Source organism: Equus caballus, chromosome 3, assembly GCF_041296265.1.
Source record: "Equus caballus isolate H_3958 breed thoroughbred chromosome 3, TB-T2T, whole genome shotgun sequence".
NCBI lineage: Eukaryota > Metazoa > Chordata > Mammalia > Perissodactyla > Equidae > Equus > Equus caballus.
This window is the reverse complement of record NC_091686.1, coordinates 54017280-54038390: the sequence shown is the minus strand read 5'-3', so window position 1 is coordinate 54038390 and position 21111 is coordinate 54017280. Positions and strand designations below refer to the sequence as shown.

Sequence of the window (21111 nt, the reverse complement as noted above, 5' to 3'; positions counted from 1 at the left end):
TATTTCTGAACCTCCACACAGGCTCTTTTGCAGCAACTCACATAATTAAAATTCTGATGTGTTCTAGATTAGCTTATTAAAAATATTGGTCATCACGAGTGACATCACCATCATGGTGGAGTGAGCTCTTCCCCTAGACTCTCCCTCCTAAGACGCAATGAAAGGGACATTCATAAACCAACAGAAGACATTCACACAATACAAAAGATGTCTGAGAGACCCATGCAGCCATACGTCTGAAGGTGGAGGTGTTGGACACCCCAGAAGGAAGTGGAAGGAGGTAAGTCGATCTCCTCTCCCTCCCCAGCAGTGATCTAGGGTGCAGGAACATGCACAGCTCTGAGAAAAGAGGGGGGAGGGGTGGCTCTCTGTGGGAATGCCTTCTCTCTCCAAGTTCCCTCATAGCCCATGGGAAAGCTCCACACAGAGGAGGCTAAGCTATTGCTGGGGTGTCTTCACCAAGCCAGTGACCTAGGAGGGCAGATAGCAAGAGCAGAGTTAGAATGCCCCAGGGATTGCACAGGCAAAAGAAAGCACCCTACCTCTGCCTGGCACCCCATCTCAGCTGATCAGCCAGAGTGCCCATGCATACATTAGAAAAGCAGTAGCTGTGAGTGGGAAATAACAGATGGGCCCTGTCAGCATAGATGCCAAAGGACGGGTACAGACACCAGGGTTCATGGCAGGCTCAGAATACACAGCTCCGGACCCCTCCTCCATGCCCCCTCCACCAGTGAAAGCAAGTGGAATCTGTGACCAAATACTACCAATGTGAAAGCACAAATCTACCCCATCAAATAGTATGAAGAAATATATTAATACTCCAGACCAGAAGGAAAATGACAAGCATGCAGAATTCAGTCCTGAAGGCACAGAAATTTACAATCTAGATGACAAAGTATTCATGACAGCTATCATAAAAAACTCAGAGTTTCAAGAAAATTCAGATAGACAGTTCAATGAAATCAGCAGCAAAATTAATGAACAGAGGGAATTCTTCACAAAAGCACTTGAAACTATAAAGTAACACGAATCAGAAATGTTAGAGATAAAAAAACACAATGAATGAGATACAAAAAAATCTATAGTCCTTGAATAACAGAGTTGATATGGAGGACAGAATTAGCTGTCTAGAAGACAGAAATATAGAAACACTTCAGATGGAGGATGAGAGAGAACAAATTCTGAAAAGAAATGAGGAAATTCTCTGAGAACTATCTGACTCAATTAGGAAATGCAACATAAAGATTATAGGTATTCCAGAGGGAGAAGAAAGGGAGAATGGAGCAGCAAACTTGTTCAAAGAAATAATAGCTGAGAACTTCCCAAACCTGGGGAAGGAGCTGGAAGTGCAAGTAAAAGAAGCTAATAGGACTCCTAACTATATCAGTGAGAAAAAAAAAAAAAACTTCTCTAAGACATATAGTAGTAAAACTGGCAAAAGTCAATGACAAAGATAAAATATTAAGGGCAGCAAGACAGAAGAAAATAATTTACAAAGGAACCCCTATCAAGCTTTCAGCCTGATTTCTCAGCAGAAACCTTAGAGGCTAGGAGAGAGTGGAATGATATATTCAAAATTCTGAAAGACAAAATCTTTCAGCCAAGAATACTCTATCCAGTGAAAATATCCTTCAGATATGATGGAGAAATAAAAACTTTCCCAGATAAACAAAAGCTGAGAGAGTTCATTGCCACAAGACCTCCCTAAAAGAAATCCTCAAGAAGGCCCTCATACCTGAAAACAAAAGAGCCGGTTTACAAAGCCCTGAACAAAGACATACATAGGCAGATAAAATCAGAAAATTGCAGCTCTCTATCAGAACAGGTCAGCAAACACTTAATTATAACATTAAAGATAAAGAGAAGGAAAACATCAAAAATAACTATAATCTCATCATTTTAATACAAATTCACAAGACAAGATGGAATAACTTGTGACAACAATAACTTAGAAGGGGAAGTGAAAGGGGATGGAATTGGCTTAGACTGAGGAAATAAGAAGCTATCAGAAAATGGATTATTTCATATACAAGATTTTTTACATGATTTTTTACACAAACCTCATGGTAACCACTAAACAAATAATCAGAATAGAGGCACAAAAGATAAATCATGAGAAAACCATCACAGAGAACCATCACACTGAATTGGCAGTCTGAAACACACAGGATGAGAAACAAGGGAAAAACAGAAGAACCGGAAAATGAGTGATAAAATGGTAGCATTAAGCCCTTGTATATCAATAATCATTCTACATGTAAATGAATCCATTTATTCTCTAATCAAATCATAATTCTCTAATCAAAAACCACAGAGTGGTGGGATGGATTAAAAAACAAGGCCCAACAATACGCCTCCAGGAAACACATCTCCACTCTAAAGACAAACACAGGCTCAGAGTGAAGCGATGGAAGATGATACTCTAAGCTAATGGCAAACAAATGAAAGCAGGTATTGCCATACTTACATCAGACAGAGTAGACTGCAAGATAAAACATGTAATCAGAGACAAAGAAGGCCAATATATAATGATCAAAGGGACACTTCATCAAGAAGAAATAATGCTTATAAATATCTATGCACCCAACACAGGAGCACCAAAGTGCATAAACCAATATTAACAAACCTAAAAGGAGATATTAACAACAGCACAGTAATAGTAGGGGACCTTAAAACCACATTTACATCAATGGATAGATCATTCAGACAGAAAGTCAACAAGGAAATAGTGGAATTAAATGAAAAACTAGACCAGATGGATTTAATAGAGATATATAGAACTCTCCATCCAAAAACAGCAGAACACACATTCTTCTTAAGTACACATAGAACATTCTCAAGGATAGACCATATGCTGTGAAACAAGGCATGCCTCAATAAGTTTAGGAAGACTGAAATCATATCAAGCATCTTTTCTGACCATAATGCTATAAAACTAGAAATTAACTATAAGAAAAAAGTTGGAAAAGTGACAAATACATGGAGACTAAACAACATGCTACTGAACAACTAATGGACCATTGAAGAAATTAAAGGAGAAATCAAAAAATATCTGGAGACAAATACAAAATGAAAATACACCATACCAACTCACATGGGACGCAGCAAAAGTGATCCTAAGAGCACAATTCATAGCAATGCAGGTTCACCTTAATAAACAAGAAAAATCTCCAATAAGTAAGCTTAAAGTACACCTAACAGAATTAGAAAAAGAAGAACAAACAAAGCCCAAAGTCACCAGAAGGAGGGAAATAATAAAAATTAGAGCAAAAATAAATGAAATTGAAACCAAAAAAAAACAGTAGAAAGGATGAATGAAAGTAAGAGCTGGTTCTTTGAGAAGATACACAAAATTGACAAACCCTTAGCCAGACTCACTAAGAAAAAAGAGAGGAGGTTCAAATAAATAAAATTAGAAATGAAGGAGGAGAAATTACCCTGGATACCACAGAAATACAAAGGACTATAAGAGAATACTACGAAAAACTGTATGCCAACAAATTGGACAATCTAGAAGAAATGGATAAATTCTTAGACTCATACAACTTCCCAAGACTGAATCAAGAAGAAATAGAGAATCTGAATGGACCCATTACAAGTAAAGAGATTGAAACTGTAATCAAAAATCTCCCAAAAAATAAAAATCCAGGACCAGATGACTTCTCTGGAGAATCACCAAATATTCAAAGAAGATTTTTTTTTTAGCTGAGGAAGATTGGCCCTGAGCTAACATCTGTGCCCATCTTCCTCTACTTTATATGTGGGATGCCTACCATGGCATGGCTTAACAAGTGGTGCATAGCTCCACACCCAGGATATGAACAAGTGAACCCTGGGCCACCAAAGCAGAATGTGCAAACTTAACCACTGCACCACCAGGCAGGTCCTCAAAGAAGATTTAATATCTATCTTTTTCAAACTATTGCAAAAAGTTGAAGAAGACGGAATACTTCCTAACACGTTTTTCAAGGCCAACAATACCCTGATCTCAAAGCCAGACAAGAACAACACAAAGAAGGAAAATTACACAGGCCAATATCACTGATGAATATAGATGCAAAAATCCTTCCACAAAATATTGGCAAGTTTAATACAGCAATATATTAAAAGGATCATACACCATGATCAAGCGGGATTTATACCAGGGATGCAGGGATGGTTCAACATCTGCAAATCAATCAATGTGATACACACATTAACAAAATGAGGAATAAAAACTTCATGATCTTCTTCGTAGATGCAGAGAAAGCAATTGACAAGATCCAACATCCATTTATGATAAAAATTCTCAATAAAAATGGGTACAGAAGGATAGTACCTTAACATAATACAGGCCATACATGACAAACCCACAGCCAATGTGATACTCAACAGGGGAAAACTGAAAGCCATCCTCTGAGAACAGGAACAAGAGAAGGTTGCCCACTCTCACTATTCTTATTCAACATAGTACTGGAGGTTTTGGCCAAAGCAATTAGGAAAGAAAAAGAAATAAAAGGAATCCAAATAGTTACTGAAGAAGTGAAACTCTCTCTGTTTTGCAGATGATATGATTTTACATATAGAAAACCGTAAGGAATCCATCAGAAAACTATTAGAAATAATCAACAACTGTAGCAAAGTTGCATGGTACAAAATCAACTTAAAAATTTAGTTGCATTTCTATCCTCTAATAATGAACTAACAGAAAGAGAATTCAAGAATACAATCCCACTTACCATTGCAACAAAAAGAATTAAAGTATCTAGGAATAAATTTAACCAAGGAAGTGAAAGACCTATACAATGAAAACTATAAGACATTGTTGAAAGAAATCAATAACGACAAAAAGAAATGGAAAGATATTCCATGCACATGGATTGGAAGAATTAGCACAGTTAAAATGTCCATCCTACTTAAAGCAATCTACAGATTCAATGCAATCCCAATCAGAAACTCAATGACATTCTTCACAGAAACAGAACAAAGAATCCTAAAATTCATATGGGGCAACAAAAGACCACAAATAGCTAAAGCAAAAGAACAAAGGTGGAGGCATCAGAATCCCTGACTTCAAAATGTACTACAAAGCCATCGTGATCAAAACAGCGTGGTACTGGTACAAAAACAGGCGCACAGATCAATGGAATCAAATTGAAAGCCCAGAAATAAAACCACACATCTACAGACAGCTAATCTTCGACAAAGGAACTAAGAACATACAATGGAGAAAGGAAAGTCTCTTCAATAAACGGTGCTGGGAAAAATGGACAGCCACATGCAAAAGAATGAAAGTAGACCATTATCTTACACATGCACAAAAATTAACTCAAAATGGATCAAAGACTTGAAGGTGAGATGCAAAACCATAAAACTCCTAGAAGAAAATATAGGCAGTACACTCTTTTTGATATCAGTCTTAGAAGGATCTTTTTGAATACCATGTCTTCCTGGGCAAGGAAAACAAAATCAAAAATAAACAAGAGGGATTTCATCAGACTAAAGAGCTTCTGCAAGGCAAAGGAAAACATGAACAAAAGGAAAAGACAACCCACCAACCGGGAGAAAATATTTGCAAATCATGTAACCCACAAGAGGTTAATCTCCAAAATATATAAAGAACTCACACAACTCAACAAGCAAAAAAAACAAACAATAAGGTCAAAAAATGGGCAGAAGACATGAACAGACATTCCCGAAGAAGATATACAGATGACCAAGAGATGAAAAGATCTTCGACATCACTAATCATCAGGGAAATGCAAATCAAAAGTAAATTAAGATACCACCTTAAACCCCCTAGAATGGCTATAATCACCAAGACAAAAAATAACAAATGTTGGAGAGGTTGTGGAGAAAAAGTAACCCTCATACACTGCTGGTGGGGATGCAAACTTGTGCAGTCACTATGGAAAACAGTATGGAGATTTCTCAAAAAATTAAAAATAGAAATATCATACGACCCAGCTATCCCACTCCTGGGTATTTATCCAAAGAGCTTGAAATCAACAATTCAAAGAGACTTATACACCCCTATGTTCACTGCAGCATTATTCACAACAGCCAAGACATGTAAGCAACCTGAGTGCTCATCAACTGGTGAATGGATAAAGAAGATGCAGTGTATATATACACAATGGAATACTACTCAGCCATAAAAAAGACAAAATTTTCCCATTTGCAACAACATGGCTGGACCTTGAGGGTGTTATGTTGATCAAAATAAGCCAGAGAGAAAGACAAACATCGTATGATTTTATTCATGTGTGGAAGACAAACTAACACAAAGACAAAGAGAACAGATTAGTGGTTACATAGCGGGAGGGGGTTAGGGGGTGGGTATAAGGAGTAAAGGGGCACATTTGTACGGTTACTGACAAATAATAATGTACAACTGAAATTTCACAATGTTATAAACTATTATGACCTCAATAAAGTTTAAAAAAACAAAGTTGTGCAAATTCCAAAGATCTTTCAAAAAAATAAGCTGACTGCTTTAGATCAACCAACTGGAACAGAACTTTATGCCTTATATCCAGTCTGTCATTCCTTGCATCTCTGTCATAGCGATGCTAAGAATTAAATGATATATGGGAAAGAAAAAAAATATTCATCATACTATCAAGAGGGAACCAAATTTTTAAAACTCTGAGTAGAACTTTGAATAGAAGCTTTTAAAAGAAAGGAGCATTAAGTCCAACAGCAAAGTAATAGCTTTGATATTTTTTATATTTGTTATAGCTTCTTGAGGGCCGCAGTCTTTGTCTTCAGAAAGGAATCTAATTTTGTGATCTGGTATCTAAGACATATTTTTGAAATGTCAGTAACAACATACTTTTTAAACCAATTTTATAAAATTTGCAATAATATGCTTTTCCAGTAGATGTCTCTGAAATGTTCTGAAGGAGAACAAGGAAATTGCAGCTTGCTCTCATGACACAAAGGACAGAAATTTAAGTTCAAATAATGTTAGATAAGAGAGGAGGAAAGAAAACTTCTTTGCAAATCTGTTAAAAATAAATCCAGTCAGCTTTAGTCAGACCCTCTATACAGGAAAAAAGTCTTTTATAAAATTATGCTTTATAAAATCTATCACAGATATTATGAAGGCTGAAAAACTGCAATTATGCAGTTATTGGAATGAACTGACCCCTACCGTATGTTATGAATGTATGAAAATATTTTACTTCATAAACGCTGTGAAATAGTTCAATAAATTATTTAAGAGCTATTGTAACTAACATTTTAAATATGGGGTTTCTTCAGGAAGATTATTTTAAAATATTACTTCAATTAATATGAAATAAAAGTTACAATATTTAAAACAGAAAAAACTATGTTTCTTATGTTTTTGCGTATCTAATTCTTCCCAGTGGTGATTAATGCTTTCCTCTTTGAGAAAGAACATTACCTCCTGCAAGCATCTTGCTCGATGAAATTATGATACATTTAGTCAAAAGATACCATGTACCTTAAATCTTTGTTGTACCCAATTGCCTTCTTCGATTTACCTACTAAATCGCAGTAAATCTTTATGCATGTACCTAATGTCACCATGCAAGTATTCGCACTCACATTCCAGGATCAGCTGGAAACCAGTCTTGTCAAGTGACACAGGAAAGTTTCTGGTTCTAAGGGGGAAAGAGCAAGCTTCCTCATTACTGAGCTGCCATCAATGACTTCCTCCATATGCCTCCAAGACCTGGAAGAAAAAAAATACTCACAAATAACGCTTGTCTAATTAAAAAAAAAGAGAAGGAAAGAAAAAACCCCTAAAAGGAAGCTGTTGCTCTTGACCCTTGCCGACCTTGCTTCTCTAATTCCCTGATCCACCAAGGTCAGAGTTTCTAGTGCAGGAAAAAAAAGCATAATTGTATTGGGAGAAAAGAAAAAAGGAATACAGTTTTTAAAATATATTGCATTTTTTAAAAATCTCAAGTGCATAAAGATCTTTAAAAGATGATTGACTTAAATAAATGCCCTTCTGTCCTGGCACCTCTTAGAAAGAACCAAGAAAAAGAGACTCAGAAATCTGCACCCCATGGAATAAAGCAAAGATCTGTGCTTAAGTGCAAGATCAGATAGATTGCCTGGAAAACCTAGAATGCCTGGCAGCCCTCGCAGTAGGGAGTATATTTGGGAAGACAGAAAGGTCACTAAATGAAAAAATAAGAGCGTCGACTAACCAGGAACTTTCTCACAGGAGAGTAACTGACTCCACTGTTATCAGAGATCCTATCAGCGCTTCTCTGCGGGCTAGATCCGTGCAGTAAACTGGGATGAATGCAAGTTTTCAACTCCGGTCAACAAACAGAGCTGGAAAAGATAACGTGAACTATTGAATTTGTTAAACAGGCATGGCAAGTTTTTAACAGCCTTGGCAGGGACCCCATCCAATGAATTCCTGAGAAAAGAGGTTCATATGACAATCGGATCTCTTGTGTGATGCTTAACAGTTGTTCCTTTTACTTAGGAGTCTAATTTCCCCACCTATTTTCTCCTGAAAACAATTAATTTTAAAATAACCATAGCTGAGAGAAAACGGGAAGTTTTAAGGACACACACACACGTGCAATCACATTAGTTTTTGTCATTTAGTATTGAAAGTATTTTTCCAACTACATTTTCTTTCAAATTAGTTTTTTTAAAATTTAACAAAAATATGGAGAAAATTTAATTTTTCTTATTTCATTTATATTATGTTTCCACATAATGAGTGATTCACCAAAGATTAGTATGCAAGAAAACTAAAGACTTTCACTCGATACTTCTATGTATCATTCTTTATCCCTTTCAATTTCTTTCTTTTTTTCCTTTTGATGACTTTCTTTATGTACTTTCTCTTCCCCCTTTTGTCACTGATTTCAAAGTTTTCTTCTTTTTAGTTTTTATTTCTAACCTGCTGATTTTCTCTAGTATGTCACTTTCTATTTCCTTGTTTACAGTGCAGTAGCGTTTTTCCAAATCACATGAATGATATTTATCTGAAATTCTTTTGACCCTAAGATCAACAGAAAGTTCGACTTGAATGCTCTTCATCTGCTGGTTGTTTTCACCTCTTGCACGTTCGGGATCTTTCCTGGACTGGTGAGACAGACAGAAGTACGACTTGATGAAGCACTCCATTCAGATATGATCCCAGAAGACCTAAAATACCCCCCACCTCCTCTGTCTTGATTAAAAAATTATAAAAAACAATTCCTAGATTGCAATTTTAATATGAAAATATCTGATATTTTCTGCCTTATAGCAATTAATTTATTTATTAGAATTAGGAAATTTTACAATTTGTACCAAATTAGTGCCTCTTGACCAGGGTCATACAATGAAATCACCTGTCGAGTTTTAAAAATATATATACACATGCTCAATTCCCCAGGACAGATTGGCTAAATCAGAATGTTCAGGTGGGGAATGGAAAGAACATGGACACTTTTAGTGTTTCAAAATTTATAGGTGTTTCTGATTTCCATCCATGATGAAAAACCACTATTCTAAAGAAATATTTAAAACCCATATGTGTAAAATGTTAATAACAGATGAGAAAATGTGAATAATAACCTTGTTTGTATGCCACAAAACAATGTAGTCTCTGTTTTTACTATAATCACGCATTGCTTCCTAACAAAGCGTCCTCTGCCTACTAAGGATGGTATGCCTTTAGATGCACCAGCTCTTTTCGTTTTCCTATGATCTAGCTCAAAAAGGTAAGCAGTAAGAAAATGAAAAGACTATTTGTTATCCTGTTAAACCCACCTATTCCTTTTGCTGTAAATACTGACAGGTCTGTATTCCGAACACTCTTTCCCTGCTAAGGAAAACAGGGAAGGTGGTGTGGTGGGAAGTTGCTAAGGAAGATTTATCTCGACACTTCACTCCAGGGGTTCTCAAACTTTAGTGTGCATTGGAATCACCTGGAGAGCTTGTTAAAACACAGATTCCCACCCTGCTCCAGTATTTCTTAAATTAGCACATCTAGGGTGGAATTTAGAAGTTGCATTTTTAAAAAGTTCCCAGGCGATGCTGATTCTGCTGACCCAGGGACCCTGGTTTGGGAACCATGGCTTCAGTCTCTAGTTACCCTCTTGGGCAGACTCAGATTTTAGCAAGCTGCCAGAAAAATGCTTTATTGTATCACCTAAGGAGGAACCTTGATCAAAAAAACTGATGCAATTATTTAATAGATATATTTACGTGAATTAATTTATTGCTATTACTTAGCAGAAAATTAACGCTTTTCACCACTTACTGCAGCCTCCAAATAAGTACACTTTTCCCCAAGCTGCAGATTGTTTTCTTCCACCAAATAAATCAACAGTTACATAGGACTTTATATAACATAGTGGAGAAAAATAAGAAACCAAATCAAAACAAAAACCTTGGACATGAATGGAAATTCATTAATTTAGCTCAATGCCCAGAAGAAAAGCAATGCAAAATCTAGTCTAACAATAGAGACTAACTCAAATTAGTGCCAAATATATTATACTATCTGTGGAGGAGAGCTGTGTTAATATTATTGTCACAGCCACATATGCCTTTGGGAGCATAATTAACATGTGCCAGAGGTGCGGTTTCATCAGTACATAATTTCACATGGGAGGAAGCCCAGTCAGACACCAAACACTTGTTTTCTCATGTCTCACATGCAGATTTCCATGAATAAATGTGTTCATTAGAAGTGTGCAAATTACAGACATACATTACTTGATTCGTTCAATATTTTTAATAAATCTTTCGTCTAAATTGTTTTCCCCAATGAAAAATTATACTGCCATTTAAAATATTAACTTGATTCATGGGAAATGTGAAGTGATTCTTTAAGAGTAGATTTACTGTATAAGAATTTCTATTTTTTCTGAAATTTCACTGATTTTACAGGTTGATTCCTTTGAGATGTGCCCCGTGATCCTTTTCTTCTTGTAATCCTTATGCTTTGAGCCTAAAAATCTGGGAACAACGCATTTAAGTGGCACTATTACATACACAGATATTCTTTCAGTAAGGAACCTGTAGCTCTCCCTGATTTCCAAGCAGACGCCAGTGGGATATTGCATTGTTAAACAAACTGCTTTTGTGGCCGTCTACTTATAAAGCTGCTATAGCTTTAACACAGCTGATTTTAAAGTGCCCTCAATTATGCAGGCAGGTTGTGTCCGCCAGTTTACACAGCTTCCCCAAACTACCATCCATTTTTGCCTAAAAGGAGACCTGAATAATTTTATTTTTTCAGACAGAATTAGAGTCCTGCACTTCCAACACCAACGCGGTTGCACGTTGCCCCGTGGATGGAGGCGGAGCAGCTTACTCTGCAATCATCGCAGACCATCACACTTCAGCACACAGGAAAATGAATGTCATCCACATTATTACTCAGGACTGGAAAAAATGAGGCAGTCCCAGTGCTTAACCTCTCTCTCTTCTCTTTTCGCTTCCCCCCAGCCCAAGAACAGCAGGACTTGATACACAGCAACCAGGCTGAGAGTCACACAGCTGTTGGCAGAAGGACAGCCGAGCAGCAGCAGCAACAGCAGCAGCAAGACTGTGGTGACCCAGGTCACGGATTGTAATTACTATCATCCCTAACCCAATTATTGTCAACACTATTGATGACAACTTCCAAAGAACAAATCACTTGGCTATCAAAGCTTTGGTGGTGACACATGAACATACCTCTCAATCCTTTTCTATTGACGCTGCATGTTGGCGGAAACTGACCGAGCTGCAGGTTCCCAGCCTGCGTGATTATTGAAGCTCTGTGTGCAAACACAGAAGGAAAATGAAAATGCTGTCATACTAGGTTGTAAGGAAATCACAAATTTCTGAAATAAATTCAAACTCTTGTCCACCAAAGAGTGCAATCATGGAAGAATCTTGACATGGAAGGAACAACTTGAACATTTTAAGGAGCTAAGAAGGCTCCCTTCCAGTGGTTGATAAGCGATCACTAGGGGTGTTGATCACTGACTAAGGAAAAAAATTATCACTAAGAACCAACGAGAACCTCGTGTTGATCCAAAGTTGTCGTGTCACATATTTTCTCATCTTTCTAATCGTTAATACTTTACCATTTTCTTTAGGCTTAACTTTTTCTCTCAGAAACATAAAATTGGTTACTGCTAAAAACACCTCTCCACTCTGTTTGGCATAGATCTAGTCATATAAAATACGGCACTCAAATTGAGAAATGTGACTTAGGGGGATCTCTTTAAGAACACTGATGAATATATCTTAGAAATTGTACTCTAATTTTTTAAGGGATTGGAATTCAGTATTTTCATAAAATACCATAAAATCCTCCTTGCCTGACATCACATAATACACATGATTGAAGTGCATGTGTAAAGGCATGGAAAGGATCATTGCTGTATAAAGCAATTCAAAGTAAATTCTGAATCTCTTTATCTCTCATTAAAGAATACCTCAATAAAGAATAAAATTCTCAGAATATAGATCAACTACTTACATGTAGATGGCTACACATATTCAATGCTGGAGCACTGGATTTGAAAGCAGAAGGTGAGGCGTTAGCTCTGGTACCTCAAGCAAGTTATTTTGGTTTTCTGCCCCTTAGTTTCTTCAACTGCTGAGAGTGTATCAAGAACTCTTTAAGGTTAAAAAAAAAAGACAAAATTCTGGGAGGAGTTAAAACAGTTTAGAAATCTAAGCTATTACAATACTTTTTACTAATTTCTACCCCCAAGTAGTCTAAAATTCAGGTTGCCATTTACTAAGTGCATATAGTCTATATTTTCATATATATAGTGAAATATGGTTTATTTGAATTACCTTTAAACCTATCTTGAACTTTCAGTGGTTTTAAATATATATATATATATATACACATTTAAATGTTTCCAATTTTCTCTTCTTCTACATGCAGCAGTGACACAAAAAATGGCAGAGCAGCTGAACCACCAGGCAATGAAATTGACCGTTCTGCAGACGAAGATTGACAATGTTTCTTTGGCTGTGAGTGATGTAAAGAACGCGTGCTCTTCCCTAGAAGGGAAAATCAATGAAGATAAAGGCAGGGAATTTCAATCTTTCCTAAAAGGTAAAAGTAAAGTAAAATAAACTATTCCTTCAGTTAGGACAAAAGGCAAATGACTCATTTATCTTTTCTCACATCACTTTGGGATCTCTGCTTTAGGCTGGGTGATATGGAAGGCTAAGACAGGTTTTTTTAGTAAGATATTTGTAAATCACTCTATTTCTGAAATAATTTGAAACATCTAAATATTTTCTATTCTATAGTCAAATATTTGACTATTCATCTGATTTATTGAAATTACATACCTAGCTACAGCCTAACTTAGATTTCTGTATAGTTAAAATGAGCCATACTGAATTTACTTCCATTGTGGTTTTCGGTTCAAAGTAAAGATGAGGTTAAGGGATGATTGCTAAGGCAGCTATATGCTCGTCTCAATAATATTGATGGAGACAGTGAGGATAAATTTAAGTGCATTATTATCCCAGAAATTTTGTAGATCATGAAGTATAATCAATAAGATATGTCCTAAAACATCTCAGGTCAGAGAAATAGTTTCTTTATAAATGTGAATCAATTTCCCTGAATTTCATGCTCTCCGAACGGTGGGCTGTGTTCTTTCTGGAGGCTCTACAGGATGACCCATTTCCCACTAATTCAAGTTGCTCTCAGAGCTCATTTTCTTGCAGTTGTAGGACTGAGGTTCTATTTTCTCGATGGCTATAAACTGAAGCTTGTTCCCAGCTTCTAGAAGCCACTGAATTTCTTGGTTCTGGCCTTCATCCGCATCTTCAAAAGCCAGCAATCGCTGTCGAGCCCCCATGGCATCTCTCAGACTTGTCTGCCTTCCTCTTCCTCTTTCAAGGACTCTTGTGATTACATTGGCCGCACCTGGATAATCCAGGATAATCTCCTCATCTCAAGGTCCTTAACCTTAATGACATCTGTCAAGGCCCTTTTGCCACATAAGGTGACATATTCACATTCACAGGTTCAGGGAATTAGCGTGTGGACAGCCTGGGAGGGACAGCAATATTCTGCCTACCACAGAGATTTATGCATAGTGAGTAATTGCTATGTAGTGTTATGCACAGGGTTCAATGGGACTGTTTGATAGTTTCAACAAATCTAGTCTAAAGCCGAGGAAGGCTTCCTCACATCTCAACTGTTAAGTGACGGACCAGGAGGAGTTAACCAGGCAAAGGGATTTCAGGTAGGGACTGGAGATTCCAGGCAAATAGTTTGGTTAATAGGAGTGTCTCAATTCATTGGGTTTACTGTATGTTTCTGAGTTTCAGGATTACTGGGCCCTCTCACTTTGTTTTATACATTAAAAAAAAAAAATACTCACTCTACAACTCCATTTCTGTCATCACAAGTTATTTTTCCTCTATAGTGGTTCACAGGTAAAAGAGATAACAAGGTGGAAGTTTCCAAATCATCTACCAGTACCGTAGAAACCATGATTTTTTAAAACCATGGAAATAACTGGTGCTATTAAGCCAGTGAAAGAAAGACCTTGTCCGACCTATCTGGCATGCCCCCTATGGCCAAAACTTAGTGACGGCGAGCATGAGAGAGAAATGTATTTTCCCTGGAGCAGTAGCATGAGAAAGGAGCCAAATAGAAACAGTGTGTAACTGACCATAACCACTATAATGAAATTTGTTTGGCAAAATTTGGTTATCATGACTTGAGAGAATTAGGCCTGTCAGCTGTTTTTCGTGAACCTCCTAGCAAAAATTCTGGCACTGACACAGGAAAAAACATACACTCATAACAACAACAACAAATTCCCTCCTCAAATGGAGGCATTAATTGGGTACTGAGCACAAGCAGTTATGGGAACCAGAGGGCTTGCAGTTAATGAATGTTCATGCACGCAACAAAAACTAAACTCACCCATGAGGTGCTGCACTTACCTAGCAACACCACATCCTCTGCTCTGGCTTCCTCTGCATCCATGGGCGGAAACACTGCTTCATCTGCAAACAGCCATAGACACTGTTCAAAGTCAAATGCCCCAACTCCTTAAGAGTTACTTGAACGTTATAAATTGGCCCTACATTCACGGTCACAAGGGACATGCCTGGGTATCTGATATCAAATACATGTGTTAAGTCACCAAATATGTCCAATATCCTCTTCTTTAGGAAGTGGAAGCACGTGAGTCACATGAAACAGAATCAAATAGAGTTAAAACGATGTGCCCACTCAGATATTGGCATAAAGCTCTTTTATGTATTTTTGCAAAATCAAATTCTTGCACAGATGTTTTAGTAACAAATAATACAAATGCTATTTGAAAAGCTCCTTATCCTGAAATGAGTATTTAACCTAATAATCTGACTTCTTTTCAGACACTGCTGTGATTTTACCCTTTCCCCAGTATGTTTTTCCATCCAAGTTCTAAAGCATAACAACTAACATATCTCCTGGTTTTCATTTTCCTTGTTTACTTTTTTCCTGACTCCTTTGGTCAAGATTCTATACTGCTCTTTACCTGTTTACATTGTTGTTACCTACTATCATTCTTGTTCTGACTTTCAGATCACGTAGTTTTTCACTGCCTGAAGTTAAACACCTATTGTTATTGTCCACAACTAATTAATTAATTCAATCACGCTTAGGTTTTATTCTACCTTTTCAATCTTGAAAATGTTTTAAATCCAAAATGATAAGGGTGTAAATTCCAAGGTCTGATTCTTAACCTTAAATATTTTATTGTATTTCATCCAGTTGTTGTTGTCATGAGAGTTAAAGACAATTTTAACCAACAGGAGCTGGCTAAGTGATCCTGTAGAAAGTACAATAAAAATAACGTTGCTATTGAGCAGCACCTTTACTCAGTAAAGCTAACATATTCTATTTTTAAGTTCAGAAATCTTAAGATTTCCAAATTTCATTTTCAGGGCAGCATATAAAATGTGCTCAATGAAGATTTGCTGTATAAACGGGTGACTAGTTAAATGCTAAGTAAAATTTAGAAAATAAAAATACTTTTAAAATTTTCTGGTGTGCTCAGTGCTTTGGCGCTGTGTCATTGATTACTAGCCCAGACTTTACATTTTTTTTTCTATTACGAACAAATTGATTTTCACTTACTTATATTTTTTTGACTTTTAAATGTATTTGTTTCTGCCAGATTTAGAAATATAAAATAATTTTTTTTCCTCTTTCTTCATTTAACAACATTGATCTTTAGGATCTAGGATTTCCAAAGAGATATTTATCTATGTAAACAACATTTACAGCTTTGTCTTTGTACCAGCTTAGTTAATATCAAGATGCTCAAGCAATGCCTCATTCTATCTGGTGTAATTGTTATTTCAAAATGCTTTTTGTGTAAGTCTCTCATGCATCTTAAATACTTCTAAAAGCTTGCTTATAAAATAAAGACCTGTAGAGAGTATATATTTCTATTGTAGATATTTCTATCCTACAGTCATCTTTCTTGAATAGGCTTCATGGTAGCCAAAACTCATTTCACAATAGCCCATTGTGCAAACCTTGCTGTTTGAATGCTTTGTATTATGTTGTCTGTATTTTACATGATAGTCACGGGCTACGCTTTGGATTTGAATAGACAGACCTTTCATTTGCATGTGCTTCATAGCTATGTACTCTAAATATGCCTCAAGCATATGTTTTATTTTTTTCCCATTTTCTGTTTTTATATGTAACAGGTTTTTTTGTTTGTTTTGCTTTTTTTTAATTCTAAAATATTTAGTTCCTTTTCTAAAGAGCTCTGAATAGTTCAGAACCTTTTTACTTTTCCTTTTCTTTTCTTTTTTTTTTTAATGCTACTTTTAGAACTGACAATCATTCTAGCTTATGATCAGTCCGCGCTCCCAATCCTGGAGGTACTAGCATGTTCTTCAACAGTGGCACGTTTCTCTGTCTCTTTTTGTTAAGAACTAATGTCACATTATGATAATTAATGTATATCTTAAATTCCTGTTTTCATTTGACTTAGGTTTATGATCCCCAAATCTCTCATTATTATTATTATTGTTATTATAAAGTATTGTTGAATCTTGTTCAACAAGACTATTACTTCATATTGCTCTTCATTTGGGAATATCATTAAATTTCTTCTCTGTAGTAAATTTATTAGTTTTTGTAACCTCAAAACACAAGGTCTGAAACCTCATTACTAATAATAAATAGAAACCTAATAACACAACCAGAAGCTAACACCAAGTATTATTTACTATGGCGGCAACCCCAAAGCCGTGTATCATCATACCAGACAGAGACTCGACCTAGACTCAGTGCATTCAAGGGCCTGTTAACTGAAGTCAGTAGTATTTCCTTCATGTCTTTTGTCCAGAGAGACTTTGCTTTGTGGTTCTAGTGTGTTCTATGCCACAATTGATTTCTCCCCTCAGACGTACCAATTAAGAAGGTAATCACCTTCTATAAACTATAGTAATTTTAAAAATTTTATGAGTAAATGTAGTCAAAATGTTTTTTATTATTGCATGTTTTTAGTGTTTAGCCTCAAACTGTTTTTATCTTTTTAGAGATATCTAAATTTTACGTAATTAAAATAATGTGTCATTTGTTGTTGTTTATTATTTCTTTCTTTAGGTCTAAAATCCAAAAGCATTAATGATCTGATAAAGGATATAGTAAGAGAACAATTTAAAGCTTTTAAAAAGGACATGCATGAGACCGTAGCGCAGGTCTTCAAGACTGTATCAAGTCTGTCAGAGGACCTTGAAAACACCAGACAAATAATTCGCCAAGTTAATGAATCTGTGGTTTCAATAGCGGTCCAGCAAAAGTCTGTTTTAATGCAAGAAAATAGGCCTACTTCGACTGATATACTCGATCTAAAAAATCGCATTACGAATATCAGGCAAGAAATGATTTTTACATGTGAGAAGCCTATTAAAGAACTAGAAGCAAAGCAGACTCATTTAGAAGGTGCTCTAGAACAGGAACACTCAAGGAGCATTCTGCATTATGAATCGTTCAACAAGACACTGTCTAAAATGAAGGAAGTCCAGGAGCAGCTTTTATCAACGGAGCAAATATCAGACCAGAAGAGTGTTTCAGCTGCTGACTCAGTTAGCGATAATGTCACCGAGTACATGTCTACCCTACATGAAAATATAAAGAAGCAGGGTGTGATGATGCTGCAAATGTTTGATGATTTGCACATCCAAGAAAGCAAGATTACCAATCTCACCATTGCTTTGGAGATGGAGAAAAGATCTGTCAGAGGTGAATGCGAAGACATGTTATCCAAGTGCAGAAAAGATTTTAAATTTCAAATTAAGGACACAGAAGAGAGTTTACAAGTTTTAAACCAAACATTGGCTGAAGTTCTCTTTCCAATGGACAATAAGATGAATAAAATGAATGAGCAACTAAGTGATTTGACTTACGATATGGAGATCCTTCAACCTTTGCTTGAGCGGGGAGGGTCATTTAGAGAGACAATGACCTATGAACAACAAAAGGAAGCAGCAGCTACAAGCAAAAAGGTAGAAAATATGATTAGTGTTGTCAATGGGCTAAATATTCTTATCAAAGAACTTTCAAAAAGACACAACTTACTTAGAAATGAAGTACAGAGTCGTGGTGATGCCTTAGACAGACGGATCAATGAATATGCCTTAGAAATGGAAGATGGCCTAAATAAGACCATGACTATCATAAATAATGCCATTGATTTCATTCAGGATAACTACATGTTAAAAGAGACTTTAAGTACAATAAAGTATAATCCTGAGGTCCATCATAAATGTACCCAAAATATGGAAACTATTTTGACGTTTATTCCTCAATTCCAACGTTTGAATGATTCTATTCAGATTTTGGTCAATGACGATCAGAGATATAACTTTGTTTTGCAAGTTGCCAAGGTCCTTGCAGATATTTCCAAAGATGAAAAATTGAATCAGTCCAACTTTCAAAAGATCTCTCAAATGTTCAATGAAAGCACATCTCAAGTGATAAAATACCAGCAAAATATGAGTCATTTGGAGGAAAAAATACTCTCAGCCACAAAGATTTCCAAAAATTTTGAAATTCGGTTGCAAGACATTGAGACTAAAGTGACCAAGATGCTCACACCATATTATATTTCACTTAAAAAAGGCAGTGTAGCTACAAATGAGAGAGACCAGGCTCTTCAACTGCAGGTATTAAATTCTAGATTTAAGGCACTGGAAGCAAAATCTATCCATCTTTCCATTAATTTCTCTTTACTTAACAAAACTCTCTACGAAGCTCTAACGATGTCTCATAACGCTTCTGCAAGTATATCAGAACTGAAGGCCACCATACCTAAGTGGATCAAAGGTTCCGTACCAGACATTGAGCTTCTTCAGAAAGACCTGACAGAATTCGTGGAATCAGTAATTGAAATAAAAACTCAAATTGCCCTCTCTAATTTAACTAGATATATAAACCGATCGTTGTCTGGTAGTCTTGCAAATGTTGTTAAGTCTCAGAAGCAAGTAAAACCATTGCTGAAGAAAGCCAATACACTTAAAAAACCAACAGTGAATCTTACCACTGTCCTGACAGGCCGGGCCCAGAGAAACACAGACAACGTTGTTGTATTTCCTGGTAAGCTACTGCAAAAAAATAACTTTGAATCTCTCCGTTAATTTAAATGATATTTAGTAGGTCTGTATGGTTTAGCAAGACCATAAGATATAAAAGGTACATACTTGAACTTGGGTAGATAGTCAAGTAATTTGAAGATTACTGACGTATTATTTGAATCTGATTCTATCCTACGTAAATTAAGAATCAATATGAAGCAACTATTTAAAGTATAAATATTTGTCTACAGGTTTTTAACCTTTTTTCTGACAAGACCCCTATAGAACCATCTAATTTGCCCCTGTAAAACATTCTTCCTTGCATACATAATTAAAGGAAACTATAAGATAAAGAGCTCCTTGATGAATAAGACAAGACTGTATCTTACTGGTTTTGGCATTACCTGGCAAAATGTTCAGTCTATGCAATAAGAAACTCAATAAGCATCTGTTGAATGACTATCTGACTGAATGAATGCATAAGACAGCAGGATTTAGATTTGGGTAGATCACAGAAGGCCATGAATGCCAACCTAAGTGTTTTAGTCTGTTCAGGCTGCTGTAACAAAATACCACAGACTGAGTGGCTTATCAACAACAAAATTTACTTCTCACACTGCTGGAGACTAGAAGTCCAAGAGGAAGGCACCAGCATGGTCGGGTTCTGGTGAGAGCCCTCTTCCTGACTCAGAGCCAGAGCCTCCTTGCTGTGTTCTCGTAGGGTGGAAGGGGAGCGGGCTCCCTCTAGGGTCTCTTTTATAAGGACACTAATCCCGTTCAGGAGGGCTGTACCCTCATGATCTAAGCACTTCCAAAGCCCCACCTCCCAATATCATCAACTTTGGGGGTTAGGATTTCAACATGTGAATTTTGGCAGGACACGTTCAGACCATAGCACTAAGGCAGTTAGACACAGTTTTGTTATGAGTGGCTTTTAAAAATTTGGAGCAGAGGGTTGGATGTAGTACGAACTGTGTCTCAGGAGCGTGAAGCTAGCAGTAGTGTGTCGCATGTGCTGAGAATGAATTTAGGAATACCAGTTAGGACATTATTGAATGAATATTGGGAAGAGCAGTAAGAGCAAATCTGAGGAAGAACAGATCTGAAACAGAGGAGACAGATGTGAGAAATGTTGTAAAGGTCAAGTCAACAGGAGAGTGGAACAAGTAATGATCTGAGGAACAACGAATCTTGACTGCGGTCCTAGTCGTTTCACTAAGTGTGTAGCCTGAGGTAAGTTCACCTCCCTGGACGTCAGTGTCTTCCTTCTAAGTGATGGCATTGCAATAGGTGCTGTGCTGAGCTCGTTAGTAGAAATATGTTGCAGACTGCATTGTTGTAAAAAACATGAGCTGTTCACAGCCTGAATGCATGGCCCTTGAGGAATGGAGAGACCTAGAATATTCTAGGTCTTGAGGTTTTGAATCTGGGAAATGAGAGGGTCACAGTACCGTTAACAGACGTGGTAAACACCAGAGAAGGAAAGAGAAATTCAATGTGGTGCATATAAACTACTTAATAGTCTTTCTGTATGAAAGAACTGTTCTATGAATGTGTTTGGCATATGAGTGA

At 36.6% G+C, this 21111-nt stretch overlaps 1 protein-coding gene and 1 long non-coding RNA gene across 2 annotated transcripts in view; one reads left to right on the top strand and one right to left on the bottom strand.

The window, feature by feature from the left end:
* The window catches only part of MMRN1 (multimerin 1), a 67154-nt gene that overhangs the window by 29305 nt on the left and 16738 nt on the right, over nt 1-21111 (top strand). The window contains exons 5-7 of the mRNA XM_014738822.3: nt 11425-11538; nt 12866-13039; nt 17570-19561. Of these exons, the coding sequence (XP_014594308.2) occupies nt 11425-11538; nt 12866-13039; nt 17570-19561 (2280 nt within the window). The remainder of the gene's footprint in view (nt 1-11424; nt 11539-12865; nt 13040-17569; nt 19562-21111) is intronic.
* LOC111772852 (uncharacterized) lies at nt 6221-12901 on the bottom strand. Its single transcript, XR_011437045.1, has 5 exons — nt 12772-12901; nt 12449-12588; nt 11656-11738; nt 8169-8298; nt 6221-7684 (listed from the first exon to the last, which is right to left on the bottom strand). It is a non-coding gene; the product is annotated as an uncharacterized lncRNA (long non-coding RNA).